The sequence below is a fragment of the Pteronotus mesoamericanus genome, unplaced genomic scaffold, assembly GCF_021234165.1.
Source record: "Pteronotus mesoamericanus isolate MK-2021 breed Mesoamerican mustached bat unplaced genomic scaffold, CSHL_Meso_final contig_52, whole genome shotgun sequence".
NCBI classification, from domain to species: domain Eukaryota; kingdom Metazoa; phylum Chordata; class Mammalia; order Chiroptera; family Mormoopidae; genus Pteronotus; species Pteronotus mesoamericanus.
In genome coordinates this window covers 8394477-8413608 of record NW_026555189.1, presented here as the reverse complement: position 1 = coordinate 8413608, position 19132 = coordinate 8394477, and the positions used below count along the sequence as shown (strand labels likewise).

Here is a 19132-nt window from a genome sequence, read left to right as displayed (position 1 = left end):
CATTGTGGGGGCATGGACGCAGAGGGGCTAGAGAGTCCTGGCTGCTCTGATGATCTGCCACAGACTGTTGTTCCATTCCAGCCTGGTACTGTGGGTACCTTTGGGAGGCAAGACGCCGGGGCGAGAAAGTATCGGTGAGGCCAGAAGCAGTGCAAGCCCTCAGGTGTCCCCATCCCCTCCTGTGGGCATGGTCAGTGCGGGGAGCACTCCAGTTGCTTGTGCTGACCCTCCCGGAACTTGTCCCTTCCTCTTCCAGACGACCTGATCCAGCTGACAGCCATGTGCTGGATGAGAGAGTTCATCCAGCTGGCCGGCCGTGTGATGCTACCCTATTCCTCTGGGATCCTGACCGCCGTCTTGCCCTGCCTGGCCTACGATGACCGCAAGAAAAGTATCCTTTTCTCTGGAGAAAGGAAACACGAGTTTCCCAAAGGGGCCTGTGAAGTTACAGGGCCCTGGAGTCGGGGATGGGGCTCCCTTAGGATGGAATAGTACCTCCAAGTAGTTCCTGGGATCAAGGGAACAAGAGGCATTACTGAACACGGACTGAGAGCCAAAACAGTGCCAGAGACATGGAGCAAACACCACTGTCCCCAAAGCTCACTTGATCCCTTGCAAATCTGGAGCAGCTCTGCTGGGTCCCACAGTTCCAACTGCTGAGCTCACACTGCGTGGCCCTGGGTAGGGGAAAGCCTGTCGGTGGGAGGTTCACTAAGAAAGGGCCCTACAAGAAGGCACAGGAGCACCTTGAGGGGACACCAGTGTGGCAGGAGGATGTGGACTCTGTTCAGACTGCCTGTCTGCCCACTTACACACCTCCGAGGAGTACCGAGCCCCTGATCGATGCCGGTGCCCTCGGGTTTAGGGAAGACCCCTGGATGGGACTGCTCCTTACATCAGTGGACTCAGGCATCAAGGAGGTAGCCAACGTGTGCAACCAGAGCCTCATGAAACTGGTCACCCCTGAGGACGATGAGCCTGACGAGCCAAAGCCAGTGGTGCAGAGGCAGGCAGACCCCAACCTCGACGACTCCTTGGCCAAGCAGGAGGGGACAGGCAGTGGTGAGTAGGCTCTGCCTCCTACCCCTCGCCTCCCAGGGAGGGCACCGTGGAACTGGAGGAGGTCGCAGTGGACTTGATTTGGGGCCGCACTAAACTACGTTCCACATGTTAACTCTTGACCACCCGAAAAGGCAGGAACTGAGATTATCCCCATTCTACAGGTGGGCTCAGGGGAGATAGATAACAGGACCAGGATCTGGCAACTTCTAACTAGCAGACTTGGGATTTGGACTCTGGCAGTCTGTCTCCAGAAACCATGTAACCCTATTTCTTCAAAAACCATTATTCCTTTCCTTAATCTTTTCTGGGCTCAGCTACAGAAATAGTTTTCAGTATGGGAAGTTTCCGAGTGTGGCAGGAATGCAGATTGCAGGGTCACTTGACTCTTAAGGCCAACAGACTAAAGTCTGGAACTTTCCCCCAGGAGCCAAAAGAATTACTGAAGCCATTTTCTCCCATTGCAATTCTCGGGCTTCCGTTTAGATATCTGAGGAGCATTTCAATAAGTGCCCCATGGGCCTCCTCCCATGGGTTTGGCATGCTGGGTTGTTTCAGGTGTCAGGTTACAGCTGTTCCTTGGCCACTGGGAGCCACAGTAGCAAAACAGCTGGAGGCAGAGTAGCACCCAGCTGGAGCATTGGTGGTTCAGTGGTAGAATTCTCGCCTGCCACGCGGGAGGCCCGGGTTCGATTCCCGGCCAATGCAGCAGCTGGAGACTTTTTGGCAGCTCCTTAAGAAAGTAAACTTGGGGCGGGAAGTTAATATGAATCTCCCAAGGCATGGGCTTTCTTACTGAGCAATATAGAAGAATCTTGAGCATAGACATGTTTTGTGAACTTTCACTGATATGTATTTTTTATCTTTTCATTTTTTGATTCTCATTTGAGAAAAATTGGAAAGTAGGAGAAAATATAAAGAAGCAGGACTCTTCTCACCACGAGGCAATCAGGATTTTAATTTTGGCATTTTTTTTTTCCATTCCATATATTTAAGATCGTATGATTTACACAGGGTGGGGCAAAAGTAGGTTTACGGCTTTCATGTGGAAAATAATATAATAATGAATAAATAATAATACAAGAATAAACCCTGTTCCCTGTGCTCACACTGTAAACCTGCCTTTGCCCCACCCTGTATAGTTTCACGTCCTGCTTTTTTTGTTTGTGTGATAGGTTTGGGGGTGGGGTTGTTTTGCTTTGTTTTGTGTTTTGCTTGACAAGTCACAACATGCAGAAGTTTGGACTATTTTATATTGACTTTAAAAGTTTGTATGTCTTAACCCATAGAGTTAAGAGATAGAATAATGGCTGCTGAGCTGGAGGGAAGGGGGAGTTGGGGCTGAATACTAACAGATACTTGGTTTCTTTTGAGGGTGATGGAAGTGTTCTGGAATTAAATAGTGATGTTTGCACAGCTTTGTGGATGGAGAAAAAAAATTACCCAGTTGTACACCTTAAAATGGTAAACCTGTGACAAATTTTATGATATATGAATTATATCATAATTTAAAAAAAAAAAAAAGTTAGTACCTCTTCCCCCAGAGTGGAATCCACCAGCTGCTGCCGCACTCTTTCTGCTTATGTGGCACCAAGTCAAGCCCTCTGGAAAGGAACCGCTGCACCCTGTTGGCTGTGGCAGCTGCTAAGGAACCAGCGGGAGCAGTGGTGGCTCTGCGGTAGGATTCTTGCCTGATGCACAGGAGGCCCAGGTTCCATTCCTGGCCAGTGCAGCTTACTTATTTAACTTTTTAGACAGTTTTCCTTAGCTTTCTTGAAACAGCTCCCGGCTCAGGAGAATCTTACCCTAAACCAAGATGCACACAGGCAGCCTGGCTTCAAATTTTACTGCCTCATAAACGGCATTTCAGCAGACACAAAGCTCACTTTACAGTAGTTCCCAGAGATGGCAACAGCTAATTTGAGGCTCCACATCCACTCCAGACCCGCTCAGATTGTAACTTACCAGCACTTTACCAAGGTGCCAGGAGAAGGTGCCAGCAAGCCAGAAGGCTGATGACTAAACTAGTCAGGTTCATTCCAGCCTCTCCTACTTCCTCTTAATTATTCTCTTCCACTCTTCCAGCCCAGGTCCCCTGGAGAAGGCAGCAGCCTTCTGCCTGGTCCCCCTCACCTCCAGTCTCCCTCCCCGATCAGTCTGTGTTGCTGCACCCCATAGCACACCACATTCTCCACCACATGCATTAGACCAGACCCATGGCTGGCCCTCTGTGCGTGAGCACGCACTCACACATGGCGCGCACACAGTGCTCCGCCCTCACCTCTCACCTGCTGGCCCTGGGAGGGCGGGCTCACGTTGGTGCCACGCTGCTCCCAACCCTCTTCACGTGCTCTGGCTCTCCCTCAGCCTGGCTGCACATGGAGGTCCACAGCCAGTGTTCTTCTCTGATGCTAAGTTCCTGCAGCACTTGGTTATGTCCTCTCTGTTCCCCTCCGTGACATTCCCTCATTGTCTCATGTGCCTGGATCCGGGGGCCAGAACCGCCTGCCTGTAGGTCCTGTCTCGGTTAACTTCCTGTCTGTTGCCCTTGGGCAAGGTGCTTGGTCTTTCTAAGCCTCAGATTCCCTGTTTGTTAAATAGGGCAACAATAGTCATACCTAGTCCTTAGTGTGATGGTGAGTTTCAAACAAGGCTGTTGCATGTTTAAAATCTTTGCACATGGCATGGGCCCGGCACTCTCAATTACAGGGGCTTTAGTGTCTAGGTGTCTTAATACATGTTTATAATATCTCCACCTACTCAGCAAGGTTCCCAGGGGCGGGCCTTTTCTCCTTTTTTTCATTACCAGCATGGCCCAGGTGGTAATGGGCCCCTGGTTGGTCCTAAATGAGGCATCAAAGAGGGGCCTTCTTGAAGTTCGTGGGGCAGGCGAGGAGCAGGGCTGTAAATAGTGCTTCCAGGGGCAGGCTGGAGACTTCTGTGGGGCAACATGTAACGGACTCCATCCGTTACAAAGTGGCGATGGGACGGGGTGTGTCAGCACCTTCTGTGGACACTGCAGGTGCAGGTGAATCAGACCTACGACCTGCCTGCCGGGAGGTCAGGGTCAGAGCTGCAGATGAGCCATCATCTGGCCATGGTCACAGAGGACAGGCCACCCGGCCCGGCTTCATGGAGTTTGTTTGAACTGGAATTTTCTTTATCTTTAGCTTCCACTCCCCCTAAGGCTCACCCCTGTTTTTTACTCTAATTATAAAGGAAATACAGTAGAGATTTGGGGAAGAAACAGACATTCCTATTGGGGGAAGGCAAAAGGTATATATGATCTGGCAAATACATTTAACAACATGTATCAAAAGCCTTAAACATTTAAGGATTATTTCCTTAGGAAATAAATACGGATGTAAGTAAGGTTTTTCTGTTTAAACACCTAACAAATGGTAGCTCATTCATTGTCATAGCAAGCCTATGGTGTCGGCACTGTCATTAACCCATTATACAGGTGAGAAAATAGAGGCAAAGTCAAGCAACCTGCCCAAGGGTTGCACATCCAGTAAGTAGGGGAGCCCAGGCTCACACCCAGGCGCAAGGACCCCAGAATCTCTGCTCATAGCGGTGTTTACACTGCAGTTCTCTGAAGAGGAAATTCATACAAAGGGGCAAACAAAGATGCTCGGCCTGACTGGGCATCCAAGAATTGCAAAGGAAAACAATGTATGATTTTTATTCAGCCTAGCAGGTATTTAAAAGATTGCTAATATCTCTGCGTGGGGCTTTGTGAGAATGACTCCTCCATTCTTGGACATATATTGGTAGAACCTTCCGAAAGGGCAACTTGGCAAATGCCTTTTAAAGTATCAGATGTCTGATCCTGCTATACTCAGCAGCCCCATGTACACGGGATCCTGGAGAAATGCTTACACTCGTGCACAAGGAAGCATGGAGGAGATGTAAATGAAATTAGGAAACAACCGAAATTAATTTGGAGCCAGTTTCCAACAGCACAGCACTTCATCTATAAATGTGTGTGTTTCTGGAAGACAAGAGTGGGGAGGCCTCCAGGGCGTGAGTCCCGGCTGCGGGTCCCGGCTGCGGGTCCCAGCCAGCCTGCCCAGGGTTCCCCACATGTCCCCCCCTTTCCCTGAGGCTGAGCAGCAGGCCCCACTTGTGCCCAAAGCCCTTCCTGCCTCCACCAAGTTGTGCCACGTCCCCCAGAGGTTCTCTGGGACGCGAGGGGACGAAGAACAGCTCAGAGATTGCCTGTTTAACATGGAAATAAAGGTCCCCTTACGAGGGGTCAGGCGCTAGCTTCACATCCACACCGTAGCACTGCTCCAGGACAGTACAAAGTTAAAAAGGCAGGTTACAAAAGACATTCCCTGATTCTGTGTATGTTTCCAAAAGAAAAAATAGGATTAGCAAAAAGTGAGAGGGTACTTGCCTAACCAGGAGTTATCTGTACATAGCCTGAAGATGAAAGGTTTAGGAAAGTGGCTTTGCTTTGTTTTTGATATTTTTAGAATGAGAAGGTGTTTTACTTGTATAGTTTAAGACTTTTAAGAGGCCAAGGCTGGTACCATTTGAGCAACAATATAAATAATAGTAGTTTTAATTTGTAACCCACAGCATAAAATAAATATTTAGGGATCCATAATGATATGAATGGATGGATGAATAAATGATGGAGAAAGGACAGCTCTTCCTTCTAGAATTCCAGTTAATAAACATAGAAGGAAAAAAGAAACAAGAAAATTACCATTAGGCAAATTCCACAATAAAAATTGAGGGGGAAAAATTGATTATTTGTCTAATCTCAACTATCTTCCACAAGATGTATATTAATTACAAAAAGGAAAAATAGTGACTTTATTGCGGAGAAACCCAGAAGACACTGCCTTAATCAGGTGAGAAGGCTAACAGCACCAGTAATGAGATAAATGGACATTGTTTTGCTGATGTGATGCACTGAGAAGGCACACAGCTTAACCTGAACCTGGTCATGAGAAAACGTGGGACAACCCCAAATCAAAAGACATGCTATTGGTGCAAAGTAACTGGCCAGGGCTTCAGAAGAATCAAGTTCAGGAAAGATGTAGAAAGATAAGGAACTGTCCCAGATTGGAGGGGACTAAGGAGACCGGACAACCGGCCGCAGTGTGGGGTCTCAGGTTCCATCCTGGAACAGGGGGCATGAGTGGATGAACTGGTCAAATTCAAATTAAGTCTGTAGTTTAGTTAATAGTATTATATCAGTGCTGCTTTCCTCGTTTGGTAATTAAACGATGGTATGTGTAATGTTAACGTTAGGGCAGTGGGGTGAATGATATACAGGGAATTACATGTCACTTTTGCCACTTTTCTATAAACTTAAAATTATTTCAAAATAAAAAGTTTTTTAGTTTTTTAAGAAAAGAGCTATCATGCTCTATTCTCCCATCCCCTCTCACCCTGGCAACCTCTAATCTACTTTTCTGTCTATAGAGCTGCCTATTCTGGACATTTCATATAAATGGAATCATGCAGTATGGACATCCTTTGTGATTGGTTTCTTTAGCATATTGTTTTCCAGATTTCTCCATGTTGTAGCATATGCGTCAGTACTTCATTCCTTTCTATGATCAAATAATAATCCATTGTATGACTCTTAACACATTTCATTTATCCATTCATTAGTTGATAGAATTTGGATTGTGTATAGTCTGGCAATTTTAAATAATGCTGCTGTGAACACGCTGTACACGTTTTGGTGTGGACATAAGTTTTCCTTTCTCTTGAGTAAGCACCTAGGAGTAGAATTGCTAGTGACTGTTTAGTCTTTTCAGGAACTGCCAGACTGTTTTCCAAAGCAGCGCCCCATTTTCCACTCCCACCAGCAGTGTCTAGGGCTTCCGGATTCTCCACACCCTCACCACCACTTGTTATTACCATCTCTCTTTTTTATTTTAGCCATCCTAGTGGGCAGGAAATGGTCTCTCATTGCAGTTTTGAGTTCCATTTACTTGATGGCCAATGATGCTGAGTGTCCCAAAAGTCGTCTTTAACGTGCATTGCCCTTAGGCCAGCAGGCCCTTCTGAGATTTCCCAGATGTGTTCAGCGTTTGTGGCCCCTCTTCTTGTGAGATCACGGGGTCTGAAATCTTGCAGGCATGGGTACTATCACAAAAGCTTTGGGGAATGAGTAGGCATTGGGTCCTCGGGGCTCCTGCCGGGGGTCAGAGGGGCCATGTGTTTTTATAGCAGGGATCTTGTTCATTCAAAAGACCCCAACAGCCTTGAACATGATACATAATTCCTCTTACTCTCCCCAGGAGGCCCCGATGGTTCTTGTGACTCCAGCTTCAGTGGCGGAATCTCTTCAGCCAGGTAAGTGATTTGTTCTAGCCAGAGGTGGTTGTGGGAAGTGAACAGCCTAGGTGTTCCCTGGGTGTAGGAGATTGCAGTGCATACCCGAGGCTGACTGCCTGGGGCCACCACTTATGGGGCACAGGAGGATCCTGATGAGAAAATCTAAGGGACCCTGAGCAAGCCCAACCCACACAGTCCTGATGGGCGGGGGGCAGGGGGGGCAGGGGTTAGAGGCTCCTGTAGGTCAGTAAATGCAAGTTATAAAAGTATAACATATAATACATGGTGACTACAGTAAGACAGACACCTTTGCCCAGCACCGTTTACGGGTCCAGGATAACGTGAGGCAGACGAGACTGACAAGGGGAAGGCTGTTTGAGGACCTTCTGGATTACAGGCAGCAATTGATTCTTATGAGAGTGTGGACTGAGTGGGCGGCAGGAACTGTCCTCTTCCAGGCTCCTGGATGAGCAGTAATAGCACAGCCTTCCACAGGGGGGCAGTGCAGGCCAAGCGTCGAGATAATTCCCCTCCTGCCAGCCCTCCTCCGTACTCTGCAGGGTGATGGCATTCCCCCGGGGAAGGAATTGTCGCCGTGCTGTCTCCTTGTCTTGAGTCTCCTGACCCATCTTGCTGTTTCTTTGGATAGAATTGGCACTGGTGGGGCTGGAATGGATGGCAGTTCTCCTACAATGGGTTTCTTCCCTTAGAACTCAGCCCCGAGGAACCAGTCGCTGACAAAGGGAAAATGTCCATTCAACCCCAGGAGGCTGTTTTCCCCAGACCTTTAGTATCTTTCCTCCTTTTATGTCATTTTAAATTTATTCTTATCTAAGGACCCTGTGCATGTTTTCAAAGGATGCAAGTACTGATTATAAACGCGGACTACTCTGAGGACCGTTCACAAACATCTCAAGCAAGCCAGTCAGCATTATTCATTCGTTCGTTTTCAGTTATCACATGCTCCAGAGCACCTGCCTGTGTTCAACCCTGCAGGCTCCAAGGAAGAGAGGTGACCCCTGAACGTGGTCCCTGACCTTGAGGCTCTCTGTGGGGAGACAGAGAAACGACTGGGAAGCTACCAGAAAGGGCAGTGACTGCTGTGGCGGGGGACTCAGAGGGTGCTGGGGGCAGGCGGCGGTGGCTGAGCAGAGGCTGCGGTAGTGGCTGGAAGCGGTGAACACTTGGGTGCGTGCTGCCGGGGCCCTGGCTGTGCCAGGTGATTTGTGTTGCGTGATTAGGTTTTGCTAATATTTAAATCCCATGGGGTCAATGGTAGCATCTCCATTTTAGGGCTGAGGAGGGACAGGAGATCCAGGAGTTGCTGTGCAGAGAACATATAGAAGAAGGACTCAGGTGGGTGCACTCTGGTTAGGGGGGCACAGGTAGAGGTTCAGACTGAAGAGGTGCAAAATAAGGAGGAAGTTAGATAGATTTGAGATCTGGTTTGAAGGTAAAGCTGACAGGATTTGCTAATGGGATGGAGTGAAAGGAGAAAAATGAGAGCTAGAATATCTTCTAGGTTTTTGGCTGGAGCCAAATCAAGGTATCCTGGTGTCATGTCCCACCTTGGAAGGAGGGACAGGTGTGTGAGCGGGCCAGGCAGGAGCGCTGTTCACGGTGGCTCCGCGCATCCCCAAGGGCAGGTTTGGGTAGACGCTGGAACACGGGCAGAGGTCTGCATGGAGATGCAGGGGGACTGGTGTGTCCCGCAGAGGAGACACACTTTTGTTTCGAAGGCTGTTGGAGCCAGCAGTGCCGGGCGGGAGCGAGGGGGCAGGCATGCGACCTAGAAGACCCTCTGGCAGCCCTGGGAGGGTAGATGAGGGAGAGGGACAAAACCGACAGTGGAAAGACCTGTTGCAGACTTGTCGCTATAGCTTAGGCTACAGGGGTGGTCCTCCATGGGGGGAGAGGGTCTCTCTCACACTTACACGTACCAGGCAGGGTCCTCATCTCGTGAACCCTCTGAGTAGGGAGTCCCACCTTCTGGGCTACATCCCGAGCACCGTGCCTGGCGGCGCGGTCCTGGGCAAGTAGCTTAACCTCTCGCTACCTCAGATTACTCATCTGCAAACGGAGTGTGATGATAGTGCTGCCTTCATGGAGGTCTGGAGCTTGATGAACTGAACTAGGGAAAGAGCATAGAGTGGGGCCTGGCACACGGAAAGTGCTTTACGCGTTCTGGCTGCAACTGTTATTACAAGAACCTCATTATTATCCCCATTTTACAAATGAAGACGCAGGCCCAGAGAGGTAAACTTCTTGCCCAAAGTCATTCAGCTAATTAGTGGCCAAGTTGTAACTGAGGCTTGTTCTGTCTTGAGTCCAAAGCCCATGCATTTAACCATTATTCATAGTTGGAGAGTTGCATAGCTTTGCCTACTGGCCTCTTTAACTCACCTGACAGAGGAGCCCTGGCCAGGCATTGCCATTGTGAACAGGCTTCCACTCTGCTTCTGAGGGCCGCGGTGTCATCGATGACAATCAGTACGGGTCCCCTGATGAAGCTGGTGGCCCTCTTCATAAGGCAGGCAGGTAAACCTAGAAATCAGTGCTTCCCAATTTTTAGCATCTGCTGACTGAAAAAAAAAAGGTTATAACAATCTTTTATAAGACAACAAATTTGAAGTCAGAAAACTTTGTTTTAATTTATCTTCCTTTTGATTTGACTAGAGCTGTGACATATGAGTACTATGAAGAGTTAGACATTATAGAAATAAAGGGCTGCCTCCCAGAGGCAGGGAACCACTGGAATTGACCATTACTTATTGGTAGTATCAGAAACATTCAGTACATAGATATTTTAATAGCCACAGTAGCACCTTGCATTTGGAAACTGTAGTACATATATGAGTAAGACATTTGTTATGAGATGCTTTATGAAAAAATGCTCACTGAAAAGGGGGTTTTGCAGACACCTTGAAATAACTCAGAAGCCCCAAGAGTGACTAGTCTAGACTTTCTGGAACCCATGCAGAAATGTATTTTAAACTGTGAATGAGCTCCCTTCTGTTCTATTAGAGTAAGGTAAACCAGGGCTGAGGGTACCCCATCCCAGGCTCCAGACCGGCAGCTCAGCAGCTCAGGAGCTGAGCATGCCGTGCAGCATGCACTCTCTAGGAAGGGCCCGGCTTCCAGGGCCCTAGCTCACCCTGAGCATGCTTGGAGCCCAGCACCCGGCAGCCCGCCCACCTGGTGGAGCAGCCCAGAGCTGCTTCCTCAGAGGCAGGTAAGATCATCAGTCCTCCCTTTCCTGGGAGCTGAGATCAGTCTCCCTGGTGTGTGCCTGCTTCCCTTGACCTTCACCTCCAGTCAGTCGAGGTAATAAGCAAGACCCAGGGAGAGTCTCCAGCTGAGAAAAGAGTTCTCCGTGCATGACCTCACAGCCTTGGATCGTCTATACTATCTCTCAACCCCAGTTTCCTCATCTGCGCCTTGAAGAATCAGGTTACATGAACCATGCGGTCCTTTCAGTTACATAGTTGTGGTTGACACCTACCCACCAGCAGTCTGAAGGTGCCCGTGTCTGAGAGGTACACTGTTCTGGCATTTGCAGTAGGAAAGATTTAGTCCACAAAATACTGCCAGTTCACACACTGGCCCCTTGAAACCCTTCCTTTGTTATCTGGCCCTGACACAGTGAGCCTTGAGGGAGGTGCCGCCGTGGGCTGGCCCTTGCTTTTTGCCCTCGGAGACTCTGGGCTGGCCAGAAGCATCTCAGGACCGCTCTGAATTAAGGAACCGGCTGGACAAGGGACCGTGTAGCCTGGCATCTTTGGGCCACTAGATTTGGAACACGCCCCCACAGAACAGGGATCAGCACTAGGCTTCCCCAGTGTCCTCTCTCCCTGATGGAGACTTTGCCTGCCCTCCTGATGAGAAAATACACTGTACGGGGCTGCCATCTTGCTGCCCCCACCAGGGGACAGTAGGAAATGATGCCGCCTTGGACCCTCTGACCCCCTGAATCTGGCCCTCTGGGAGGCAGGGCCATATCGTTGGTGAAGCCAGTCTGAACTCAGACTGACTGCTCAAATTCAAGTTGCCAGCCCCCCCACTCCCTGGCTAGGTAGCCTTGGACAGGTTATTTAATGTCCATGTCCTTCAGTTTCCTCATCTCCAGGATGGGAATAACACTGTAATTGGCCTCTGAGGAAAGTAAGTGAGACTCTGTGGGTACAGAGCTCAGCACAGTGCCTGACACGGGTTATTTATCCAAGAAACGTGAATTGTCACTTTCGGTGCCTCCATTGTCGTCATTGTCATCAGAGCCCTGCGTCCCCCCACCCCTTGCCCCCAGCCCGAGGTTCAGACACAGCACTGGGCCTGATCAGTGGAGTGAAGTGGGGGCGCTGGGCTTGGCTCTGCCTTCCCCTGCACCAGCAGCTCGGGACAAGGCCATTGCTAGGTCAGGGCAGCCCTCAGTCTCTGGGAGAGTAAAAACAAGGCCCTCCTCCCAGGAGGGTCGTTTTAACTAAGAATGTGTCAGTGGCCTCTCAGGGGGGTCGTTTAACTAGGAATGTGGCCGTGACTGCCAGGCACAGAGTACTCCTTCCGCGGTGCGGCTCGGACGCCCTGCTGCTCCTGTTGGGGAAAGGGACTCGCCGAGGCCTGACCTCAGACTCAGGGAGCTGGGGAAGAACAGGCAGCAGGTTGGTTTCTGTTCACTCCCCATGCCTCCGAGCTCCTGCGAGCCCCTTCAGCCCCAGGGCCCCGTGGCCCAGGGAGAAGCCAGCAGGGTGCGGAAAGGGGGGACTTGGAGATCAGACAGTGAGCAGATTCTGGGAGGGAGAGGGAATGTCTAGGAAATGGTCAGAGACGGAAAGAAAAATGCCTAGGAAGCCCTGGGATGGGTTGCCATCCTGCTTCTATTAAGCCATGCTGTCCACGGCGGCATCCGCTGTCACACGTGGCTCCCCGGCGTGGGCAGCGTGGCTGGTCTGAACTGAGCCACTGTCAGCGTGAAGTGCGTGCCGGGTTTCAAAGACTAGGGCACAAGGAAAAATACAAGGTATCTTATTAGTGACCTTTATATTGATTCTATATCGTTTATATGTTGAAATGACTTTTTGGGGGTATATTGGGTTAATTAAAATGTATCATTAAAAATTATTTCCCCTGTTCCTTTTTACTTTTTAATATAAAACCAGAACACATAAAATTCCATATGTGGCTCACGTTGTATTTCTCTTGGACAGTGAGCGTGAGAGAGGCTGGGTGAAAGGGCGATGGGAGCCCATGTGCGCCGCCCCGACTTGTCTGTCTGTGCGATAGTTCCCTGTCTGTCTAAGCCTCCCAAGGACCTAGATACGGGATATCCTTGGAAGACCCCAGGATCTTCCAGCCCCAGGCTCCCAGGGTAATCTCAGTGGCGGCCCTGGCCAGAGGCTCAGCCTTTTCGGCCACTGGAGGATACAAGTACCCGCCGTAGCCCCTGAAACAAGCACCATGGGGAATCATCAAACCATATTAAGTAGCAGTTCCTTTTAGCACTTACAGAGCTCAGAATTATGCCCTTTAGGAATTCACATCAAATGAGCCTCAGAGAGGCTGCAGGCGAATTAGGAAAGCGCAGGCATGAAGTTCCTGATGCAAATGAATAATTGAGCAGCCTGGAAATACCACGAAAGACCATTTTCTACAGGCAGCAGCTGAAGCGCCTGGCCCAGTCCTCACATGCAGCCCCCGTCTGCACCAGTCAGGGCGCCTTTGCGTGAATACAGCGCGGTGCCTGGGTAGGAAAGCAGCGCCGCTCTGACATCCTCCGGTCTTCTGCCCATGCCGTCCCCATCCCCAAAAACCAGTCTCTGTCTGGGCCCCGTGCCTCGGGCAGAGGGCCGGGACTGGTGTCCCGGCAGCACCCAGAGCTCTCGGGGCTGCCCAGCAGAACTCTGCCTGGAGACCAGCAAGGCTTCGGTCAGTGCAGCCAGGAGCCTGTGCCCCCCTGGAGCAAAGCCCGTTCCGAACAGCTCCACCGCTCAGAGGCCGAGGCCCGCTTCCCTGACTAACAAGAATGTTGCAGCTTCTGAAGCAGCTCTCAAGGCTTCTCAGCCAGGCTGAACTCTGGGCACAGTGCCCTGGAATATGGCAGAGAAAAAGCCACAATCCCTGTCCTCACTGGAGAAACGTTCTTCAGGTGCCCTTGGGAAGGCCCTGCAGGTTTAAGGAGTGTTAGCAGGGCCTTCCCCTGGACTTTCTGGACATGGTGGTTCTGTTTTGTCACAAAGGGTCTGGACTTAAAGTCCTGAGGGTGCTACTGGGCCTTGCAGCCCTGAGGTCTACTGGGGCCCTGCTCGGTGACACTGGCAAGGTTTTCTACTGTAAAAGCCAGGCTGGTGCCGGTGAAGAAAAGGGACACGGGTGGGCGCCCAGCAGCCTGGCCCTCACCCCCCATGTGGGTATCGCGGAGGGAGGTTAACAAGCCCTGTGTGAGCCTGACAAGGGTGTGCACTGCGTGCCTTCCAGGCCCAGGAGGGCGGCACCAGGCGCGAGGCCCTGGCACAGGGCCAGGGAAGTGCCGGGTTCGGTGGGGAGGGCCACAGTGGCTTCAACTCCTTGGTCTCTCCCACAGCACTGAAAGAGCTCCAGTCACCCTCCACCTCGATGGGATCGTGCAGGTCCTGAACTGCCACCTCAGTGACATGGCCATCGGGATGATGACCAGGATTGCCGTCCTGAAGTGGCTTTACCACCTCTACATCAAGACTCCCCGGAAGGTGAGCTCCCAGGTCCATAGGTCCACTAGGCACCTCCACACCATGGGCTTTTTCCAGGTCCTCTTTGGTTTGCAGGGGCCGGCCCACGCATATTAGTGTTTGGATCATTGCAGTTCTGGAGAAACCCCGACATGCAAAGGGCTGACGGCTGCTTGAAGAACCCGTGGTGTCGGGGGCGGGGAGACCCAGGGAAGGTGGTCCACACAGGGGGCCCTGTCCGAGCTGAATCCAGGCCTGAGGCAAGGAGAGCTCACAGTGCTCCGCCTCTCTGCTCCCCAGATGTTCCGGCACACAGACAGCCTCTTCCCCATCCTCCTGCAGACGCTATCGGATGAGTCCGATGAGGTAGGTCCACAACACCCCCTTCCCTGTGACAATGGCTTCCTGCCCTCCACTTTTGAATGACCGATGAGATCTTGTAATGGAGAGGTGCTTGTTTTGTTGTTCTCTTCAATCCACACCCAAAAATTGCCCTATTCCTTATACCTGGTAAGGTGCACCCTTCAGAGCAAGGGTCCCCAATCTTCAGGCTGCAAACTGGCACGGGTCTGGGCTTGTGAGGAACCGACGGCATAAGGCAAGCTTGAATGTGATACACTTGAATCATCCAAAACCATGCCCGCCCCCCTCCACAGCTCGGTCCATGGAAAAAATTGTCTTCCACAGAACTGGTCCTTGGTACCAAAAAGGTTGGGGACCACTGCTTTAGTGCAAAAGTTGTGTTTGCTGCTCTTGGCTTTGGGAATAAGGACTCCTCCTCTGTTAGCTCTTCTGAAGAGCGCCCTGGGTCAGGGCATCTGCCAGGAAGCCAGTCTGCACTGGGAGCTCCTGGTCCCTGGAAGGCAGTGGAGAGCGGCAGGAGGGGGTGCTGCAGCAGGTCAGTGGCGCGTGCACGGCCTGGCCCTGCTTCCCTGCCTCAGCCTCAGTTAAGCCTCTTCTCGACTCTGCACCTCTTCCCTTCCATGCTGAGTGGGGTAGTAACAGCATGTGGGTTGTGAGAGTGAAACGCTCTATGTGAGATGCGTAGGTGCCGTGGTGGGCACATGCTGAGCTCTCCGCAAGTGCCGGTTATATTGTTCATTTCAGCTGGACTCCATTTGACCTCAAGTTTGACATTGGACCCCTCAGCCTTGCCTTGTTGGGGTCACCAAGAGATGCTGGTGCAAAGGGGAGAAGCTGGCCCAGATCCCAGGCAGCAGAGTAACCCCTGAGTGGGAAGCTGGCTGAGAGAGTCGGGGAGAGCTGGCCCCTGGGTCCTTCTGCCACCTGGGGGCGCCCCCAGCCACACACCTTTCCCCACACCATTCTTAGCAGCGTCCCATTCCGTGAAGCTAGGGTAGGCGAGTTCTTTTTGAGGCGCGAGGTTTGCAGCTGGACATTGCCATTTGCTAGGGTGGCATCCCATCTCTGTACCCATGCCGGCTCCAGGCTGCACATCGGGTACCGCTGCTGTCTTGTTCTGGGCAGCTGTGGGCTCCAGGCCGAGCTGTGGTCCTCCATGAGGCGGGGGGAACATGGGAGTGGACAAGACCTGCAGGCTGGGGGGGCGAGGGAGGGACATAGCTCACAGCTTCCTGTGCAGTGAGGCACCTCGGTCCTCCCTGGGCTCGGACGAGGCTTGTTTGGGGCCCAGGGAAGCTGTCCTCAGCCTAAACCTGAGCTGAAAAGAGATGCGGACAAGCAGATGTCTGCCTCTAGGTCCTCCGAGGTACTCTGTATTTCCAGAAAAATCCAAAACAGATGATCTGGGAATCTGCCCTTGACTCCTCCTGCCTGCCCACCACGTACAACACACACATGCAAGCACACACACGTGTGTGCACACGCCCTCTCTTACCCTTCCCCCACCACCCACTGCAGCGTGAGGCCCAGGTGGACTTGGCCCAGTTCTGCCTCAGTTGAGAGTGACTCACTGCACAGTCACAGCCCTCATTTCAATACAAAAAGGAAGAGAAGAACTTTGCTGATTGGCTCCTTCCCTAGGACTTCACTGGAAGCAGCTGAGTTTCCAGTCCTTTAAATTGAGTTGTTTAATCCCATCCAGCTCTCTTCGCTTGCGATTGGTTTTGTGTGCATGTGCATTTAAAGGGAGCGGGAGGAGATGCAGTCCATTAAACAGCTCGGTTCAAGTCGCGGCTGTGGAGACTCCATTTGCTGAAGCTCCAAATGTTGTCAGGGCTTTGGGGCACATCTTGTGGGTCTCCCTGTGGATAGGATTGCAGCTGTTCCTGGGGACAGTTGCCGGGGGAGGGGGGGGGAGTAAAGAATCCCTGCTTTCCCATCTCCAGGGGAAGGATTTGGGGACCCTAATAATCAGTGGTGAGTCCTGATTCTGCCACGTCCCGCCGCTTCACCAGAATCACATTCCTAAGTGTCCCCTGCCCAATCTCTCTGGCGACTCTGAGGGCTTACTGTGTACTTGGCAATGGACAGACAGCCACACACAAGACAAAGTCCCTCTTCTCCTGCAGCTCCCTTTCTATGATATCTAGAAAAAGCTCTCTGCTGAGTTTTCCCATTATTTCCAAACATAGCCGTGATATAAAATCAGAGCTCCCTGGGGTTCAAGACCCTGAAGGCCATTCAGTCAAACCAGACCACAGTGGGGAGGGCGGGGGCGGGGAGGCCCCTCCTTACCACAGGCTTCACGGAGTCTAATGGATGTAACAGTCCCTGCGAAGGTCCTTCCATCCAGCCTGGGGGCCTCGAGGCCCAGGTTACCCCGTGTCTTGGATGATTCTTAATAACAGCTTATTCGTGGGAAGTCATTACTGTGCCAGGAACGGAGCTGCGCCCTTCACTTGCAGTATTCAGGGAGGCCTCAGCAATTCTGTGGGAAAGTACTTTTTTGCAGGCCTAAGGAGGTTAAGTAACTTGCACACAGCTAGGAAAAGATGGAGCAAACTCAAAACCAGATCTCTTGACCCTGAAGCCCATCCTTTCCATCACATAACTACCATGCTACCGTTTCACCATGTACGGCCTTATCTACCCCTGTCAGAACCAGCTGGGGAGATGGGGAGCACATGTCTAATTGTATCATCATCCCTATTTCTGGCCACCTTCTCTTGTTCCACAAGCCCTTGAGAAGAGTTCTATTTGGTGTGGAAAGGGGTGTGTATTCTGGAAAAGCTCTCCTTTCAGCCCCCAGACCCTTTGTCCACTTTTCTTGTTGATTTCTAGAAATTCTTTGTATATTGGGGACATTAGAGTCGTTGTCTTGTTGGAAATGTTTTTCACTCCCAGTATGATTGGGATAAGGTTGCCCTGGGTGAGAACCACTGGCCTCAGGGGACGGAGTGTGTGCAGGTATTAATGATGCACGAGCTGGGCTCAGGGAGGGGCAGGGCTTCAGAGACCTGGCTCTGCCGCTCCACCGTGTCCCACAGTCCCATTGGCGCGTGGCCTCACAGGGATGTCTTGTCTGTCATTGTTCCTCAGTTCTATGCGGTGACAGTTTTGTAGTCCACAGTCTTCTGGCATCCTCAGTTGTCTCTGCTTTTCTGTTGTTCAGGATAAGTGGCTGTTTGCTCAGCACCGCCTGCTCCTTGCAGACCATTTGAAAATCCCTTTCATCAGAAAGAACTTGCAGGTGTTAAATTGATATTCTTAGCACCAGAACAGAAATCCTTCCATTAGCTAAAGATCCAATTACTTGTTTTTAAAGCGACAGTGCTCCCTGATTCAACAATATGGAATGCAGGGCGCATTCTCGGAGCTTCCTGCTGGACCCCGGTGGGGAGGAGTTGGGGCTGCCTCTTCCCCTGCCAGGAAGATGCCAGTTGTCAGGCGCCTCCCAAGCCTGCAGCATCCAGACGGAGCATCCACGTTCCCGATGGTGTGGCTGGCCTGGGAGGGGCCTCAGGTCATTCCTCACCCTCCCCCCCTCCCAAGCTCAACTCCCTCTCATCACACCTTTAAAACCCTCAATGTGTAGTGGTGGGCACGTGTCATTATATATTTGTCCAAACACCATATGCACCAGGAGTGACTCCTAACAGAAACTGCGGACTTTGGGGACTACCGATGGCGTCATGTAGGTTCATCCGCCGTAACCGCTGCGGTGGGGGCGCTGATGGTGGCAGAGGCTGTGCAGGGCAGGGGTGTGTGGGAAGTCTGTGCCTCCTGTTCAGTGTAACTGTGCACCTAAAACTGCTCTCAACAGTAAAGACTATTTAAAAAAAAAAAATTTAGAATTTCTTTTTTAAAAAAAAGGAACAACTCAGTCTTAGAAGAGACCTGGAAAGAGCCTGGATCCCCTCTGAACATAGCATCTGGATGGTTGGCCTCCCGACTGGAACATGAATCCCACCCCTTGCTTTCCAAGGACCTTGGGCAGGGAGTCCAGCCTCCCTGATCTGATCAATGGGTAGCACTTATAGGGTATTTTTCTGTAGGTCTTATTCATTATGAACTTTACTTTTGGTATTTTGTATTTTTGTAGCGATTCTGAATGGCATCCCTTTCCGGTGCTGTTTTCTCTCCAGTGACAGTGCAGCCTGGTGGTGAAGAGCAGGGGTTTGGGGTCAGGGATCCCAGAGTCCCGTCCCTGGCTCTGTCACTAATTCGTTGGCTGGCCTTGAACAAGTGACTAGCCACTCCGAGCCGAGCTTCCTTATCCAAAAACCAAGAATAATGGTGGAACACCCTCCCAGATTTGTCGGGAGGATCAAATGAGATCGTGTATGTAAAATGCTCAGGACAGGGCCCAGCAACCGCAAACAAGCGCAGAACACCGGCCCCTCTGAGGCTGGTGGTAATTTCTGCGAAAGGGCCCAAAAGCAGAGGCATGCAAATCAGGAAGATGGGCTCCACGTCACTGCAGAGCCTCCCTGCCTCAGCTATAGCAGCAAAAGCCGGAACAGAAGCTGGCCTCTGTCCTGTGTCCGTTAGGACCACACAGGCCCCATGCAGATGGGCAGGGTGGGCAGGTGTTTGGCGGCTCATCATCCATCTGCAAACCTTAGAAAAAACAAAGGGAAAGACCGTGGGCAGCAGGACCGGCGCCCTTCTCTGTACTTTATCCCCTTCTCGACCTGCCCCTCAGC

General features: G+C 51.3%; 1 protein-coding gene and 1 non-coding gene across 5 annotated transcripts in view; both read left to right on the top strand.

The window, feature by feature from the left end:
* Window positions 1–19132, top strand: part of VAC14 (VAC14 component of PIKFYVE complex) — a 94981-nt gene that overhangs the window by 17378 nt on the left and 58471 nt on the right. For all 4 annotated transcript variants that reach the window (XR_008529612.1, XM_054579210.1, XM_054579211.1 and 1 more), the window contains exons 8-12: window positions 257–391; window positions 910–1062; window positions 7329–7383; window positions 13940–14084; window positions 14364–14429. Coding sequence is in view for 3 of the 4 variants with exons in the window: in XM_054579210.1 (XP_054435185.1) it covers window positions 257–391; window positions 910–1062; window positions 7329–7383; window positions 13940–14084; window positions 14364–14429 (554 nt within the window). In the remaining variant the exon portion in view is untranslated. The remainder of the gene's footprint in view (window positions 1–256; window positions 392–909; window positions 1063–7328; window positions 7384–13939; window positions 14085–14363; window positions 14430–19132) is intronic.
* On the top strand, window positions 1697–1767 carry TRNAG-GCC (transfer RNA glycine (anticodon GCC)). Its single transcript has one exon. It is a non-coding gene; the product is annotated as a tRNA-Gly (tRNA).